Here is a 17,678-nt window from a genome sequence, read left to right on the forward strand (position 1 = left end):
ACGAACCCGGGGGATTCACACAAACCCAGGGAATTCAGCCTAAGCCCATGTGTTTCGCCCTTAGCCCATGGATTCACCCTGAACTCACGTGTTTGTTTCACCCCAAACCCGGGGAATTCACCCCAAACGCGCGTGTGTCAGTCCGAACCCATTTGGGATTTGTCCCGAACCTGCTGGATTCTCCCCAAACCTGGGCAATCAGATTGGGCACTTCAAACTGAAAGCTGATGGTGTAAATTATTTAAAATTGTTGGTATTGTGATTATTATTATGATTATTATTATTACTACTACTCTTATTTTACATTGTTATCTCTAGCTATTTCTATACTTCATTTTTATATTTGTATTATATATTTATAGATAATATAGTTATATATTAGCTATACTTTATTGATATATTTTAGATCTGTTTTAAAACATCTCTACTAAATAGAAATATTTTAGTGGTATTTTCTATTATTCACAGAAGAGATTATTTAATAGGTTATTATTATATGATTTCTATTTAGTTGTCTGGTAAGTTAGTTTTAGCTCAGAAACAACGCATCCTTTGTTTTGTCCCTTCAGACCCAACTTTCTCTGGTTTTTATTTATTTCTGTTAAAATGCAACAAGGTATTTGTAAAATAACTGATTGCAGAAAACAAACAAAAATTTTTAAAAAAATCAAAAAGACAATAAACTCACAAAACTTTAAATCGAGGTGACATTCAGGTCCAGCTGGAGTATGAACAAACACCTCTCAAACTTCAGAGTAGTACTCTTAAAAAAACCCTCAGAACAGTCAATGACATCAACACATTCTGATTTAAGTTGCACTAGGGTGAATTACACCCAAGGAAGCTCAGAGACCATGGTAACAGAAGAGATTGTGTTTTTATTTTAGAAAAAGGAGACAAAATGGGAGCCGTGCCCAACAGAAAATGTGGTTAAGGTTGATTTAAATGTACTTAATAGAAGTGTTCCAACAAAGACAGAAAGCAAAACTTGGCATTCTTGCTTCAATTCGAACATAAACTGGGAAATGAATGAATGAAGACAATTTAAAACAGTTCTTGTATATTTTAATTGTAGTTAGAGTAACAATTTCGACTTTTTTTTTTTTTGCAAGTCTGACAATATATACACCCAAGAAATGAACAGCTGAAGAGCTGAAGTAAAGTAGCACCAGCCTTGTAGAGTACAGAAATAGAGAGCACTGCCTCCCCAGGCTAAAATCCCCAAGCTAAAATTTGAATATTGTAAAATGCAGCACTCCAAGCTTAGGGAAATCCCAATTGAGACTGTTTGAAAGACCCAATTCAAGTGCTATATTTTTCCCAAAGCTCACACTCCCACGTCCCAGCTCCTGAGCATCACAACCCAACCCCTTTCCCTGGACAAGAGGCCCTCAAGCAGCTCTTCCCTGGGTTGCACAGAATTCCTTCTTTTGAATGAGAAGGTTCCCAAGATCACATACCCCAAACATATGTGCAAATCAACTTCAAAGCCATTATTGTTTCCTTCTGCTTAAACATTGTATAAGACCTGATAAGACATTAGGAGAGTAATTAATCCTAACATCACTTTCCTTCCCACATGCCCTCATCCACTAAAGCATTGTCTTTGTTGAAATCATGCAGAACCTTTGTAGTGGAAATGGTTTAAGCTGCCAACTCTAAATAGAGGTATGATTTGGCTAAATTTTCAACCTATTAATTGAGACCTCTGCAGAACTCCCTGAATATTGATATTTCCACCACGTCTTACACTTTTGCTGCTCCTGACAATCTTGGGAAACTTCCTTTGGGTTATTGTACCTCACTGAGACAGGAGGGACACCTTCCTCTTCCTTTAGCAACAGGGAAGTGAAAGAAGGAAAGAAAAATCTCTGAAACTGGAGGGGAAAAAAATAAAAAATGATCGGGCAACAATCAGAGACACAACCTAAACATCATTCACCACTTGCTATACATTGATTTTTGTTAACATCTTCTGTAAATTTAACACCTTCTCCACATAGTGTTTGCTACTAACCACAGTCACTATTTTACCTACTTTTCAGTACTTGATCAAGTATTAAACCTTTATATTAAGTTCAAAAAAAAAAAAAATATAGTCCTCCGAAGTCACTGAAACTGTTTACACTTCAGGGGAAGGTGCCCCATTTCTCATGTTATTTTCACCTGAAGTATTTCAGGAGGGAAAGAGACACAGAGGAAAGGTAATAGGAACTGCAGAGTACACACAACAACCTAAAGAATACTGTTCCTACAGTATCTTGTGCAGACAACTTTCCATAAACACAACAGCATGTTTAAATATAAGGCAAATGGACACTGGAGGCCACTAAGAAACTCACTTGTCTATTCCTCTTAAGGGAGTAAAAGTCCAATTTCATTTAAGTGCTATAAAAGTAATGCTAACACATAATATTGTTAAGAATTTTAAAAAATGTTCTGTTATCTATGCTTGTTTGTCTAACAATCTGTTTACAGAATTTACAGTTTTATGCTGAAAGTAATTTTTAAAAAGATTTCTTTCCAGAGAGACACAGTTTAATTACAAGTCTTAGTACAGCTGATTGAGCTGGTGCTTCGACAGAGCTATAATCTGTTACTTAGTATAGCAGCCACTGTTTTCATAATCCTTAAAACAGTAAAATTCCCAAGGCAGATTTGTCAGGAAGCTGTAAACAAGTAATTTCTCAAGATTTATTGGCAAAAAATGAAGTGATCCATAGCCTAGGTTTTAATTTTCTCTGCCAGATTTCAATTTTGGAAACTATGGAATCTACTTCCCAATTAATACTCTGGAGCAGTTTGGAAACTTGTCTCTGAGGAAGAGTCAACATCCATTTCCAACGCAGACTCATCAGGATTTGGGAGGAAATTAGGATAGGACTTTAAGTCTGACTGCTCCTGGATATCAGCAGGGGCATTTTTCATAGCTGAGTTCATGAAGCAAGAAGATTCCCAGAGCCAGCTCTCAATGTGTGCAGCAGAGTGAGGCATTTTAAGGTGGCAGTATGAAGAACGAAATTCCACAGTAGGTGGGACAGTTTGACATTTTCTTAGTGATGCATAATTGTCTTTCCTGTTTAAAAAGAAGGAAGGAGAAGATTATTAGTGTTTCAATGGCATTTTTCTCATTTTTACAAGGAGAAAATACAGTTGTTCACCTTCCCAAAGGCCATGTCTGCATTCCACCTTACAATCAGCTTGTTATCACCAACCTGAACAACTGGAAGAGAACTGATGTACACTCTAAACCAGCACTTGAATCACCAGGTTAGCCTTTTCCAATTTGAGAAACAGGAAACTGAAGTTTTATCCAAGAACACCCTACTTTTTTAAAAAATTTTTTTCTTCTCTCTTGCAGTGCTTTTGAGAATAAAAACCAAAAAACAAAAAAACAAAAAAACAAACCAAAACCAAACCAAACCAAACCAAAACAAAACAAAAAAAAAAACAAAAAAAAAAAAAAGAAAAAACCCCTCTCACAAATAAAATACCTCAATTTGCCATACACGGACACTTCAACACAGCTTTGAGCTGCTTTTCCACAAGAATAAAAACAGTGGTTCTGTTTACTCATTATGCAATAACCAAAAAGCCCTTCTTAGAAGTTATTTCTGAGACAAACTTGTGGTTCTGTGTCTTCCCAAAGCCTGTCTCAGATGAAGAGACTCAGGATTGGTAACTCTGGAACATGAGGAACTGCTAAATAAGGGTAAAAGCAGGAAGGTGATGATCCAAAAATATATTGTGGAAAGGAATCAGAAATATCATTAGGAAAAGAAGGAAGAAAAGACCTTGGATAACATTTGCTATCAAGTAACTGAGGAGAGGACAGTAGGATGAAAAGCAAATATACACCAAGAACTACATTTTTGCTCAGAGAGATGCCTCAAAAGCCAACTAGTTATTCAAGGAAAGAGAGAATTTCTAAAACTGTGTCATTTGCATGCAGCAGCACTCCACTTTACCTGGCTGTACAGAACAGCTTGCTTTTAGCCTGGGCATAAACCGTGGCAGCAATCCGAAAAAGCTGCTCCTGCATCCATCGAACGTCGGCAGGCATGTCAGGAAACCAGTTCACCAAGCTGCAGACAAAACCAAAACACAACTTCTGTAAGCAGAAAATTTCATCAGAGTTCTATTTTTACACACCCTGCCCCACATCCAAACCAGCTTTTTTCTCCCCAAATCAACTCCCCTAACCAAGGTGTCCATTTCTTCTCAACCTCCCTGAATTCCCATCTAGCCCTCCTACCTTTCTTCTACAAGCTAAGAAAAGGAGCACCACAGATCCCTGCATCTCTGAGTGGCTGAGCAGTGTGTGCATTCCACACCCTGGGACCAGCACAGGAATCCTGCTGCAAAATATTTCTGTCCCCAAGACCTTTGTGGTAGGAAAATGCTTAGTTTTAAATTGAGCTTTAAATTGCTCAGTTTAAATCAAGGTGGAAGAGGAAGGAAGAACAACAGAAAAGCAAAATGGAAGAACAAAGAGAAGGCAAAACAAGAACAATGTCCCAAATGTACTTTTTTTCCTTATGATGCCCTTAACAGGAGTCAGCTACATCAGACTGGGACAAGGAGGAAAACCCCATAGAGGAATCTGGGCAAACTTGCTTCTTCCACATCCACCAAAAATGGCACAGAAATGCCACATTCAGTGGCACAGAAAATACTTCACTGGAGTTCTATGTGCTTAGATTACCAGAACTGATTTTTTAAGATTTTCTAATGATAGTCATGACATCTGCTGCTCAAGGACTGGAATTTCCTTGAGCAAGCACAAAGGTTAGTATTCACAGTGCATTCATGAAGCATAACTCCTCCTTGACAAGAACTGAAACTTACATTAAACCCTCTTAAGCTTCAAGAGCACAACTTTCAGTCAACCTAAACCAAACTGCTAAGAGAATTTATATGGTGAGTAAACAGTGGATTTCACTCCTGATTTCAGAAAGAAGCACAAGAAGGATGTGGAGAGAGTTCAGATACCCCTGTAGAATATAGTAATGAAGAATGTAATCCTGGAAAGCACAACTAAGGGTGCTTCTTTTGAGCAATTACAAGGTAGCTATTAGTAATATGAGTGTGTTATTTTAAAATCTTCTTAATATGTCTATTTATCTAGCCCTGGGTTATATAAACTTTAGGAGGATGCATCACTTAGGTAGAAATAATGGGTCTTTTGACAGTTACCACTTGAATTATCAAGTCCCAGAATGCCTCCAAAACTGAATAAGTTATCAGTGAGTACATTTCCAAAATGATGATTATTCTAAAAGAGTTCTTTACAAGTTCCTCACCGTAAAGCAACTGAGTAAGCAGACTCCACTGGCAGTGTGTATGGCAGCATCAGGTAGGAGATCACCCGCATGGGGAAGAGTTTGGAGAACTGAGCATAGAGTCCATTCTGTTCCTTACAAGCTTCCTGCAGTGCTTAAGAATAATGATTAAGGAAAAGATGTTACACTATCTGAAAGCAGTTTCAATAACTTTCTCAGAGTTTTGTAATAGCCAGTCAACATTATCATGTGCTACTGAATAAGGCTCGGTTAGAAAATGAAATTAATCTCAGGGCACTCTTACCATAAACTTTCTCTTTGATATTTTAAAATATGGGAACACAGACTCATGCCACAACATTATCTAGGGACAGAAAACATTGTCCAGAACTTTTAAGCAGTAGATCTAAGAATTAATGTAAAAAAACTCCACAAAGTTTGCCACTCAGATTTACAGGAAACAGCCTGAAGCATGCACCTTTACGAAGTCTGGGAGGTAGACTCTCAAATATGCTCTTCTCCAAAGGCCATGGATTTTGCTTTAGCTGGTCATTTAAGCTGGTCATTTTCAAAGTTTCCACTCTGTTATTTTCTGTCAATTTTCTTCTCTTCCCATGGTCAATGTGTTGTTGTGCAGTCTCATGAGGGTTTCTTTTTGTGAAGGACAAGTGGATATAAATGGAGTCATTCAGAATACCTGAAAGAGTCAAGAGCTTTCACTTAGGTTTGATCCACAGGTCTCCTGAGTACCTGTACAGCACCTGAGCTCTGAACAAAGTCCTGTCCTGAGGGAACATCATCTCCCCCATGTCAAATGCACCTGCCTCTTAGGATCCCACTAAAGTTTAATCACAGTGATAGCTCTTCTGAAGGTTTAAGTCTTACTTTAAAAAACAGGTTCTAAAGAAAAGGAAAAAAAAAGAGTGAAAATTTAAGTGAAACTGCCCTGGAAACAAAGTCCAACCAAAGTTGTTTTCCTGCAAGAAAGCAAAGGATTTAAAGGAGAGGAGAAAAACTGATTTAATATGTATTTGAAAGAAAACACCTAAAACATATCAAATATTTAGGAAATTTGACATGGCAGGTATCATGTGAGTACTTTGAGGCATTGCTACACCAGGGTTGAAAAGGAAAGCAACTAGGTTACAGTACTTTTTTAAGTTGTATCCAAAGTACAGATCGAAATCAACGTGGGTTGCATTGCAAAACTGGTGCCAATTAAGAAATAGCACTGATAACTACCCCAGAAACAAGCACTAGATCATGATTACAAAGAGAAAAACAGAAGATGTGTATTTACACTTGGTTTCCAGAAAATCAGTACAAATTACATATGAAAAAGGACTACCACATTTGACTAGAATCTATACCTGCATGCAACAGAACCTATATCCTGCTTGCAAGTGCTAGTAAAAGATAAATGTCAAAAGAATATGCAGTGAATTTAGCAAAGGAAAATATTTGAAGTGTCACAGATGGGGAGGAATTAATTCCTACAGCTGAAATAATAAGAAAGGTGATGCATAATGAATGACCTTGGAAAGGTTATAATTATCATTGATTAAGCTTGATGCAAAACAACTCTGTGACAACAAAAAACAAAGTTGATCACAGGATTAGCAGTGTGAAAAGGAGGACAACAGTGCAATACAGAGAGGACATGGGGCAGAGAGACCGAGGAAGAGGTGCAAGGAGTGTCAGATATTAGTGTCAGCTGGAAACTTGCACACAGCAAACCCATGGGTGCAGCACAGCAGCAGAACCCAGCTCAGCACACACAAGCACAAAACAGAGGCTCTTTGTAGACCTTGTGCTTTGAATCACCTGGTAAAAGCTATAAAGCAAGACTCATTAAATAATAATAATACATAATAATAACATTATGGAAAATCAAGCTCTTAAGCAGAACTGTGAGGTTCTTCAGTGAAGAGAATTGTTTCAGGACAACTTGAATATTCAGTAACCAGGCATCAGCAGAGTACATCAACACTGCATTACATCCTGCAGCTGGTACTGTCTGTAATAGTGCAGAAGCTCCATTTCCATTCCCATTCCTCTGGTCTGACCCAGTACCAATTTGCTTCTGCATCCAAAGACCACAGGGCCCAGGCACATTGAACACATGGTTAAATTCATCCTAAAATCAAGTTACTGTTTTCAACTTGTTTGTCTCAAAGCTTGCAGAGCAGTAATATTTATCAATATAAACTATGTTACTAGAATTCTAGGAGTAGAGTAGCAGAACTCGTAATTCTTCTTCCTAAACTTATCTGGGTGTCAACAACTGCTCCATTATAAGTTGTTGTCTTCTAAAGTCTTTTCTCACACAGAGGGTTTGGGTGTGACTGAGTTTTTATTTTTGTTAGGCAGCTCCCACTTCTGGACTACCAGAAAATCACTTGGATGACAGCAGAGAGGAGGCAATAGAAGATACAGGTTTCAGGAGAGTGGCAAACAGTGGCTAATTCCCATCCTGCACAATTAAGACAAAGCCAAGTAATAATACAATTTTCCTAGAACTGGAATTCTTTGAAAATTTCACTTAACATTTACGTCACACAGATTTGACAAAACCCCAGAAGTTCAATTTCTGTGTGGCACAGTTGACCTCAGGTGAACTGTAACTATGGCATTTCTACAAGAATGAAACTATCATGATCCCTCCAAAATTCTCAAAGACCAACATCCTTCTTAGCCACATACAACCCCCTCAGCCTTTTTGTTTGTTTTGATCTGGATGGGTTTTTTGGGGTTTTTTTTTGGGTTTTTTTGGTTTTTTTTTAACTCAGGTTAAGACCATATAATCAATAATTATTTAAAAGTTTAACATACCATTCTCCTTCAAGAATTTAAGAGCATCCAAATATCCCTGCTCACAGATCTCTCCGAGTACCTGCAAATATAGAGTAAACGAGTCAGACAAATAAAAAGGAGTTTCAACTTCAGATCAACAGTTTGCAGGATGAAAGTGCAGCCACTTTATCCACCTTCCACTCTTGTAAGAAAAAAGCCACCTTAACAACTGCTGGAAGACAACAGATTCAGTTCATGTGGCTACTGTGACAATGCATACATGATCATGTACATTAACTTATCTTTCAGCTGTTACAGATGCACTGAATGATGGCATTCCAACAGATTGGAAGACTTCCCTCTCCTCTTGTTTCCTTGATTAGCTCCTCAGAAGCTGCTAGCAGCAATGAAACAGGGTGTTTGGAGTATGCCAATTCCCTTCCTTCCCCTCCCAGTGCTTCCCACTTCCCAAAGCTTTGAAAAATCAGCTGTGCAATTCTGATGCTCAGGCTCAGACTCATCTTCCCTATGAAAATATATTTTACTAGATGCAATACCAACTTACCTACACAGGGGTACTAGTAAAAAAAAAAAAAGCCTGCTTAAGTAAAATTTACAATTTGTGTTGAAGTGGTCAAAAAGCCCTCAGTTAAAATATATCTGAGCAGTCAGAAAATTTGCTTCTTTGCTGTACTATATCCCAAGCCAGTTGAAAAGGTCTGGTTTTATTTACTTTTCAAATTTCCCCAACAGCAATTCAAGGGCATTTCCCTCTTCAGATCTGCAACTAACAGCAATGAGCAAAGTTTAAAGGCAACTTGCCTGTGCCAAGACCTTTACAAAACCATGAAACTTTAGAACTTCTTCTAATTTCTTAGCAGGTAAACATGAAAGAACAACAAACTGACTGTTGTTAATTTCCCAGTGTTGATTTTATGACAGAATCCTGTGATAATTCCCAAATAAACACTGAAAGCCAGTAGCAGGATATGCATTTTTAGCCCGAGAGAGACTAAAACTAAGGAGGGCATAGACAAAACATGAAAAAATAGAAACAAGATACACCACCACAGAAGCCTGTGTGACTGGATGGAACGCTAAGACACTGCAGCTTTCTACAAAAGCTTTCATGTGGAGAGATGAAGCAAAGGAAGGCAGGGGCTGACCTTGGGTTCGGGTGGAAAGAGCGCTTGTGTTAGGCGATAAAGGTTGCCCAGGCTGAACTGAATGCTGGTGTTGGTCACATTCATCTCATGGAAGTTGGCTGACTTCCCCTTGGGACAGATGTCACACTCCCCAGCAAAAGGGGACACTGTGATGGTGTTCTTACACTCATAGTGAGGCAAGTTGTCACTGATTCCTCCGTCCACGTAGCGCTACAAGAAGGAACAGGAACAGGAACAACACATCTCAAGGGCTGACAGTGTCTAAGCAGCAGAGTCACACACTCAAGAAGGAAACAGCACTTAACGCTGTGACTTAACCCTGGTGCTCCCAACCTAAACATTTTGAGTGGCATGATCTGTTCTCTAATGCCAATAAACATTCCCACCTACAGTTCCACAGGAAGTGCAAGCATGCTCCATTTGGGATTTTTCTGTATGTTTTTATAAGAGGATAATCCTGCACAACACACAGAGAAAAGCAGCTCCATGCTTCAAAGTTCAAGTTCCAAGTTACTAAACCATTCTAACTTAAAAGCACTCTTCATCATTAGAGTTTGATAGAAAAGCATAAAAAAATATTTGGACATAAGGACAGTGTGAGTAAAAAAGGAACAGTGCTTCAGAAACTTTGCCAAGTCACAGACATCCCTTGTGCTTTGTGTGCAAGTTCCAGGTTATGCTTCTGTCTCCTTCAAACTGAATGCCCCATTTCTGTACTTTTAGTGCATCACCGCCTCAGACATTATAAGGCTCAAGACCCAAAGTGCTCTGTTTGGGGTAGCTGCTGTCTAGTGCAGCACCTATATTACAGGTGTGTAATGCAATCATTAAAATGTAAGTGAAATCCCCAAGTTGTTTGTGACATAAATAAAATACAACAGGTCTGGCAAAGGAGAATCCTTCTTGTGAAATTATTAAAAGGTGGAAGTACATATCTGAGCCACTGTTCTACTGATCTAAATGATTTTCATGATTTGGAGTACCTGCTCAGCTGTTCCTCCAAGTAACTTTTTAAATCTAAAACCACTGCCATGTTTAAAAGGAGTGAAAAAAACAAACAAAAGCCACCACACCCAGAAGCTTTTGGATTGGCAGTTAGATACACCTCTTAAATGTTATCCCTAAGCCTTTGTTTTACTGTATACAGGCAAGAATGCCAAGCAGTAAACAGATGCCACAGAGTTTACATTTTTGACATTTTATTGCGCTTAAGCCTATAGGAGTCATGCCAAGCAGATGTAACTGTGGATTCTTACTAAGTTACATCCAAAATTGCCTCCTAAGCATTAAAATCATATCAAAATAATTGCAGAGATTAAAAGAATAGAATGATGCCCTCCTTTCCTCAAGATATGGCCAAATAAAGCATCACTTGTATGTTTTTGTACTCTGAACTAAGCCTTTTAAAATGACATTGTTGTCTGGTGACAAGAACTGAACAGCCAGATTAGCCTGGATCCACCTAAACCTTGGATTCAGTCCAACGTCCTGTTTTCATAACACCTTTAATCTGGAAGAGTTTAAGGAGACATATAAGGTTTAGAAGTACAGATAAAGAAAATCCCTATACAATTCTAATCACTTTTGCTTAAATTTCAGCATGAAGAAAATATATGTATATTCCACATCTATTCTTGATCTTTTAATATTTGCAAATTGCCTTGAGAACAGGGTGTAATCAACCACTGCTGAAGACATTTAAAATTTCTTTCTTCCTTCCCTCTCCTTGTGCAAGGAGCACCAGAGTTGGAAGGAAAGCAAATGCAAGTGAATAAAACAGGGTAACAAAAAGCCACCAATGTCACTGCCCTGATTTGAAATGCAGATCTGCTTCCAGACCTGTAATTATAACACCTACAACAAACCATGCCAACTTTCCTGCAGTTTTTGTCTCTTTAACAGGGGATTTTAGAGAGCCCAGTACAGCCATGAGGTATTAAGAGACTTTGTAACTAGAAGTTCCTGGGAAGCAATAGAACATAACTAATATACTGATATTTTACCTCTAAAAAGTAGGCTTTCTTACACTGAATACAAATGCTAGAAGGCATTAAAAAGAATTGTTTCCACTTAAATGAACACAGAACTTTAATCCAGTTGTAAGGCAGATCTCCCTACCACCAGAACACAAAGATATACTATAAACTATATTATAAGATATTTTTGAACAATTATAGGTGACTCTTCCAGCAAAGAGCATCACTTCTTTCAATAAATATTTATCCATAGGTATCATACTCATTATCTTATAAAATCGTTTTCTTTTATTAATAAATTTTAGGGGGCAAAGGAGGGACAGAGAGACACTATGTGTATGTTACAATACACACAATATCTTCCACACCTTCAGTGTTCCTTTCCTTTTTTGGTAAGTTGTTACAGCTACAGTACTAGAAGCTATGATGAACGTATTTATTTTACAGTAGGATAACAAAAAAACCCACATACATTCTTAATATTTTCAGAATAGCTAGAATTATTTTTAGATCTTAACAATAGAGACTTACCACACCTCTAAATGATGGTGGAATGAGGCCACAATAAATAGGAACAAATGAACTACAAATTAAAGCCTGTAAGAAAATGAGACCACAAAAATTAAATGTTAACTGTTCTATTACTGACGTAAATATTTATCTTTATAAAATAAATTCTTATTCTCTAAGGCTATAGTTTCATTAGATCTACTGCACATTTAAGGCAATTATTCTTTTTTATGACTGATCCCTTGCACCTCCTCCCTAAAACAGCTTACAGACACATTGACTGGGAAAACCAGTGTGTGAATCTGGTGTAAAAAAGCTGGAGTTCCTCTTTAAAACACTATCAGAGTAACATATCTGAAATGCTGAAAGCACAAACCCAACAGGTGATGTTAAAGGGACCTAGGATTATAGAAGTTTCTGAAAGTTACCAAGAAGAAACATACCTGAATAACTTCTTCTTTAGAGTTAAAATTAGATATCAAGGCATTTTTGCCATCTGATACTCTGGTGAGTGAAATACACAGTCTGCCAGATGACAACTGGTGCGTGTTTTCTGGAAGGTTTCTCATCAGCCCATCTCTTATTATCTTTATCACATTAAAGGAAGGATGAAGAGGACCAAGATTTCTCTTTCTAGCTTCTTTGGCTAATGCCAGAACATCTGCACAAGCCTGAGCTGGAAAGAAAATGCACTGCATTTAACAGCAGAAACACAACCCACACTTGGACTAATAAAGCGTATCTAGAGCTCCAACTTATCTCTGTTATTGCTAGAATGAAAATGCAAGAGCTTTTTAACAGATTAAGTAACTGTCCAACATGTTTAAGGAGTTTAGGAGTTTTCTGAGAGACAAAGAAATAATTTTAAACTTAAAACTTAAAAAATCAAAACTTAAAAAAACAAAACTTAAAAAAACACCTTAATCTTAAAAAAAGATCTCCTGGTGAAGATTAAGCTACTTATATGTCATTAAGATGTAGATTCTAAGTGTAAAATACCCATATGAGATACTAGCATTAGGAATTATTCATCCCAGAAATGCATTTTTTGAGGGGGAAAAAAAAGATGAACCTAACTTAGGGTTTCAGGGCACCATTTCTCCTCATTGATAGATAAACACATGAAAGGGAGCATGATGTGTGATCTTGTAGGAATGCCAGGAGGGAAGTTTTGAAAGCAGTGGGAAGAGAATGTGGAGGAGATCCATAACACACCACACAGGTCTCCACATAAATAGGTGCATTTTTACAGTAACAGACACATAATAATCTTTTCTCCAATTAAATCTGCATTTGGGAACTTCAAAGCACTACAGAAGACAGGACTATTCCTGAAGAACACTAAAATCCTTTCAACATTTAGTCACAGGAGGAAGAGCAGCTCATCCACCTGCAATGTTTTGTTTGAACACAGAATGTCACATTTCTCCAGGGCACACTTTGAGGAAATTGCTTTTCAGTTTGGCAGAGGAGAGGGGTGGAAGGTCAAAGTAACACCTTATCAACCTAAGTGATAGGCTACAAGGTCTTCTGAAAATATTTTCAGAACTTACATGCTTGAACTTACCAGAACAGATAAAATTCAATATATCTGGTTAAATGTGAGCACTGTACTGGCAACAACACTGCTTAAGCCTTTGGGCTCAGATTAATTTCAAAAAATACTACCTTTCTACAATGTTATTCCCTCCCCGAAATAGCAATAACTAAACATTTATCATTCTCAACCAAGAGTCTATGTCCAAACGAGCATCTCTAAAAAATCTGAGGTACCAGACACACTCCACCTTTACCACTTCAATTCTTTCCTTCCATCCTCACAGAGGGAAATCTTGGGACACAAATCCACTGACAGTGGGAGCCTGACACCACCTCCCACCTCAGAAGACAGCAAACAATTTAGACACAGCTCACTGTTCATGGTCAAATATATGTTTACCTTTGTAAAACACATTTTACACGCAAATAAAAAAATTGCACAAGTCACATTCTGACAGGTGATGAAGTTACTTCCAAAAGCAGAATCAGGCAGTCCTAGCAGTTCTATTTTTCCCTGCATCAAGATATTTGTTACCAACTCCTTTTTTTTTTTTATTTAGCATTGCTCAATCTTCTAAACTTCCTAAAAACAGCCGTGTTGCAGGAGTCTGAGATACTGAACTACCAGAATTCTGGCCAGGAAGAATAGTCTTGGAGCATATGCAATAATTACCTTTTCCAAAAAAACCCCACAGTTTTGGAAATTCATGCACCAAGCAAGTAACTTGCCTGTTCTAAAATACAAACCAACAGCAAAAAAATACATGCAATTTGATTTAGCAGTTACCCATCATCTCCACATATAAGAACTTTTATGCTTGAAGTAGTTCATAGGAAAAAGAAAAAAAAAAAAGCTGACATAAAATTACCTATTTTAAACCCAGGAAGGCCCCCAAATCACGGAGAAAATAAAAAAAAGGTTCTATCGAAGAGTATGTGATATTAAAACACTGAAAATTTACAAAGCTTTTTGTTATTAATTCAACAGACTTCAGAGTAGTTCAACTTCTTTTCCTTCTCCCTTCCTTTTCCAACAGGACTAAAATACCTCTTAGGGCTGGCATATTCCAAAATAGGAACTTCTCCAAAAGGGACTAAGGGCTAGAGCTCAAGTCAAACTGGGATTTTTGGCAGGTCTTGGTCCATCTGTTTTATCTTGGAAACACAGGAGAGCTAAAGAAATTAATCTTCCAAATAAACGTGAAATGTTTCTTGTTATAGTTCTGCATTCCCATTTTTAATTGTTCATTAACTATTCATTTGTTTCACAGAGTAAAAGCTGAGAAGTTTACCCCACAGAGTAAAACCTGACATTATATATTTGCAGCCTCCACTAAACTTGCTCTCTTTAAGTGCCCCACTGGAAAGGATGATCACAAAATACCATGATGACCCATCAAAATACCAGATGAGGACATCCAAGAAGTGCAACTTTATCATTCCAGTTTGGAATAGCCTGGAATGCACTTCACCCTCAAAACAACATTCATGGCTAAGCTTCCCAACCTCCCATAAATTTAATGGGAGAAAACTCTTTGTCAGTCTATAGAAGTACACTTTTCTTCCCCATTCAATGAATAACGATTATATTTATCCACATTTGAAGTTCCACAGACTCCCCACCTATCCAGCAGGTAATATGAATCAAAGAGAAAACCCTTCACTTAAAACATCTGGCTACAAGGCTGCAAGAAATGAAATGTGCTCTTCAATTCCAGCCCCAAGCCCTGCTCACAGATTCGCTCACCCTGTTTTGTGTGGGCCAGTTCAGGGGGTCCTGCCAAGCCCCAAACATCTCCAAGTGTGGAGATCCCACAACTTTTCTGGGAACCTGTGCTATTGTTTTACTTCTCTCACTGCGACTGTCTTTTCCTTACACCTCATCTGAATGTACCAGGTTGCAGCTTGTGCCTGCTGCTCACCTCTGGGCAGAGCTGGGCTCTCCCTGCCCACAGTAAATGCAACTGTGAAAAAACCCACAGGACTTCTGTACACCTCCAGCTGCAGGAACCACAAATACTGCACATAATGTGTATCAGAGTAAGAGAGGCATAGGATAAAACTCACAAAATACATCCTGTAATTGTAAACAGTGTTTCTTTAAAGCTCATTTACCATCCTCTGCTTTCACACAATACAAACTCAGAGAATCAGCATGGGAATACCTGATTACTTCTGTCAATTTACAGCAATTCACAGATTTTAGAACATGGGTGGTTTTGAATTGTCTTCCAACATTCCCAAGTGATGTCTTTTTTCTTTTTTTTTTTTTTCCCAGTAGAAACACTTGCCTAAGGAATCTGCTACCTTGGACAGTGACCACACACATATTCTAACAGAGAAAATAAAAAATCTCAGTTGGCACATGAGATTGGTAATAACTGGGAAAGGCAGTAGCTTGAAATCTACAACTCTTAATTATTATAGTGCTAAACCATTTAAAAGCTGTTATTAACTCATAGCGCCAAATAAACAATATACATTTGCTGGGCTTAAGAGTGCTTCAAATATTTAAGACAGCTTTCTTCCCAAATCATTTACAATGACCTAAGACTTAAAACTGGGTACGTTCTAAAAAAGCAGCTAGTGGGGAAAATTATGATTTGTTCTAAAAGCTGATAGCAGGCTCATAATAACTCAAGTGTGTCATGTTTGGACACTACAGCAAAATTAAATTAAGCAGCACAAATTTACTGCTAAAGCTTTGAAGAAATTAAGTTTATGTACTAGAGTTCAGTGGCTAAAGCACCAGGGACAAGCACTGCTCTCCTGTACTTCCACAGAATTTCTGCTTGTTTCAGTCAGTGGAATTTTTTTTCCTCAGAAATTTAAAAGAAAAACCCACAAACCTCTCCAAATTCAAAAGAAGTACACATTGTTCTCCTCCTCTTCTAAGACGAAATCTGAGTTTACAAAATCCTCTAGTTCTAAACCAGTCAAGGGTGCTGCTAGTAAAAACAATCTGTGTGGAGTCATGAACTAGACAAGCTTACTTAGTAGATTTCTTTAGTATAAACAGAAAACCACTTTCAGATTTCCAGATATTTCATACAATTTTTTAAACTGCAATCCAGTCGCTATCCTAAACGCTTTGATATTTTGATAGCTTTTATCGATTTTAATTCATCAGAAAAACGTACATTCATGAGCCCTAAACAGGTAAAAGCAAAAGAAATTAAGGTGTATTTCACAAAGGACACTACATTTAGTTTCAAACTGACATCTTTAAGCCGGCATACATACAACACAAGATTACCTCTGTTATTCCAATGACAATCAAAATCCGTGATTTTAACCAATCCACTGTTTCTAATCATACACCTAAGCGACCTTTGCAACACACACCGTGCCCCGATTAGAGCGGAAAAGCGCGTTAAAGCTAACCTAAGCCCTGACCTTAACTCTCTTAGCCTTACCCCAGAAAGGAGCAGCTTTGGAGGAAGCCAGATAAAGCCTCCCGGCACCTCACGTGCAGGGAGATGCTCCATTTCCCGACGAAGCGCAAACACTTTGTTTACAGCCGACACAGAGCCTGGCAGGGCTCGGCTGCTGCCGCTCTCCCAGGTAATTCCCGGACTTTGGACAGCGGAGGGACAGCAGCCCCTGACGCCCGGGAGGAGCCCCGACCTTTCGGCTACGCGCGTGTGGGAAGCGGATCGGGCATCGCCAACACCACTCTCTGCGCCACGGACCGCGTTCGGATTTCGTTCCACCCACGGGCACGCGTTTTAGGGGTGAAGAGAGGCAGAACACCGGAGCCCGCCCGGCCCGATGAACCCCGCCGCCCTCCCGCGCCGCACCGGGCCCTGCCCGCTGCGCTCCCCTTCCCCGGGGCTCGCCCCGCCGCCCGCCTCGCCCCGCTGCCCCCGGCCCGCCGCTGACCCAGAGAGCCGCCCCCGACCAGGACGGCGCCGGCGAGCGCCCCGGCGGAGGCGCCGTAGATGTGCCGCGCGTCGCGGATGACGTGCGGGGCGCGCTCCTGCAGGCAGGTGGCGGCGCCGATGTGGTAGACGCCCAGGAAGCCGCAGCCGGCGAAGGACACGCTCCAGCCGCCCTCGCGGTCCAGCATGGTGGCCGGGGGGACGGCGGCGCTCCGGTGGCGGCGGCCGCTGCCCGGCGACTGAGCGCGCTCGGCGGGGCCGCGCTGCGCGTTACTCGCCGGCCGCGCCCCCGCCGCCGGCCGCGCCGCAGCCAATCCCGAGCCGCCGCTCGGTGGCACAAGGCCCTCCAGCCAACCAGAGCGCGCATGCAAACGAGGCCCCGCCCCCTGGCGCCCCCGCCCTGGGCAGGGCGCGCTCCCGCGGGTGTCGAACCGCGCCCGGAGCCCCGCGCCGCTCGTTCCCCTCGGTCCCCTCAGACCTGTCCGTCCCCTCAGGCCCTTCGCACCCCCTGCTCGGGCAGCCGCCGCCCGT

General features: G+C 39.9%; 1 protein-coding gene across 1 annotated transcript; it reads right to left on the bottom strand.

Moving 5' to 3' along the window:
- Positions 1 to 735: 735 nt before the first annotated feature.
- LOC134549634 (patatin-like phospholipase domain-containing protein 2) lies at positions 736 to 17,434 on the bottom strand. The gene is made up of 9 exons (XM_063395408.1): positions 17,149 to 17,434; positions 12,171 to 12,403; positions 11,749 to 11,814; positions 9,242 to 9,451; positions 8,115 to 8,175; positions 5,761 to 5,979; positions 5,304 to 5,436; positions 3,969 to 4,085; positions 736 to 3,076 (listed from the first exon to the last, which is right to left on the bottom strand). Exons 1-9 carry the CDS (start codon positions 17,333 to 17,335, stop codon positions 2,785 to 2,787), a joined length of 1,518 nt encoding a protein of 505 aa, XP_063251478.1. The 5' UTR covers positions 17,336 to 17,434; the 3' UTR covers positions 736 to 2,784.
- Between the last annotated feature and the right edge of the window lie 244 nt (positions 17,435 to 17,678).

Source organism: Prinia subflava, chromosome 4 (genome assembly GCF_021018805.1).
Source record: "Prinia subflava isolate CZ2003 ecotype Zambia chromosome 4, Cam_Psub_1.2, whole genome shotgun sequence".
In the NCBI taxonomy this organism is placed as follows: domain Eukaryota; kingdom Metazoa; phylum Chordata; class Aves; order Passeriformes; family Cisticolidae; genus Prinia; species Prinia subflava.

Bases quoted from the DNA above. Each gene is read 5' to 3' on its own strand.
- LOC134549634 (XM_063395408.1), bottom strand. From the start codon at position 17,335: ATGCTGGACCGCGAGGGCGGCTGGAGCGTGTCCTTCGCCGGCTGCGGC. The intron at 4,086-5,303 runs GTGAGGAACTTG...TTTTGTCTGCAG, and splicing joins GCTTACTCAGTTGCTTTACG to CTTGGTGAACTGGTTTCCTG. The intron at 3,077-3,968 runs GTAAAGTGGAGT...CTTTTTAAACAG, and splicing joins AAGCTGTTCTGTACAGCCAG to GAAAGACAATTATGCATCAC.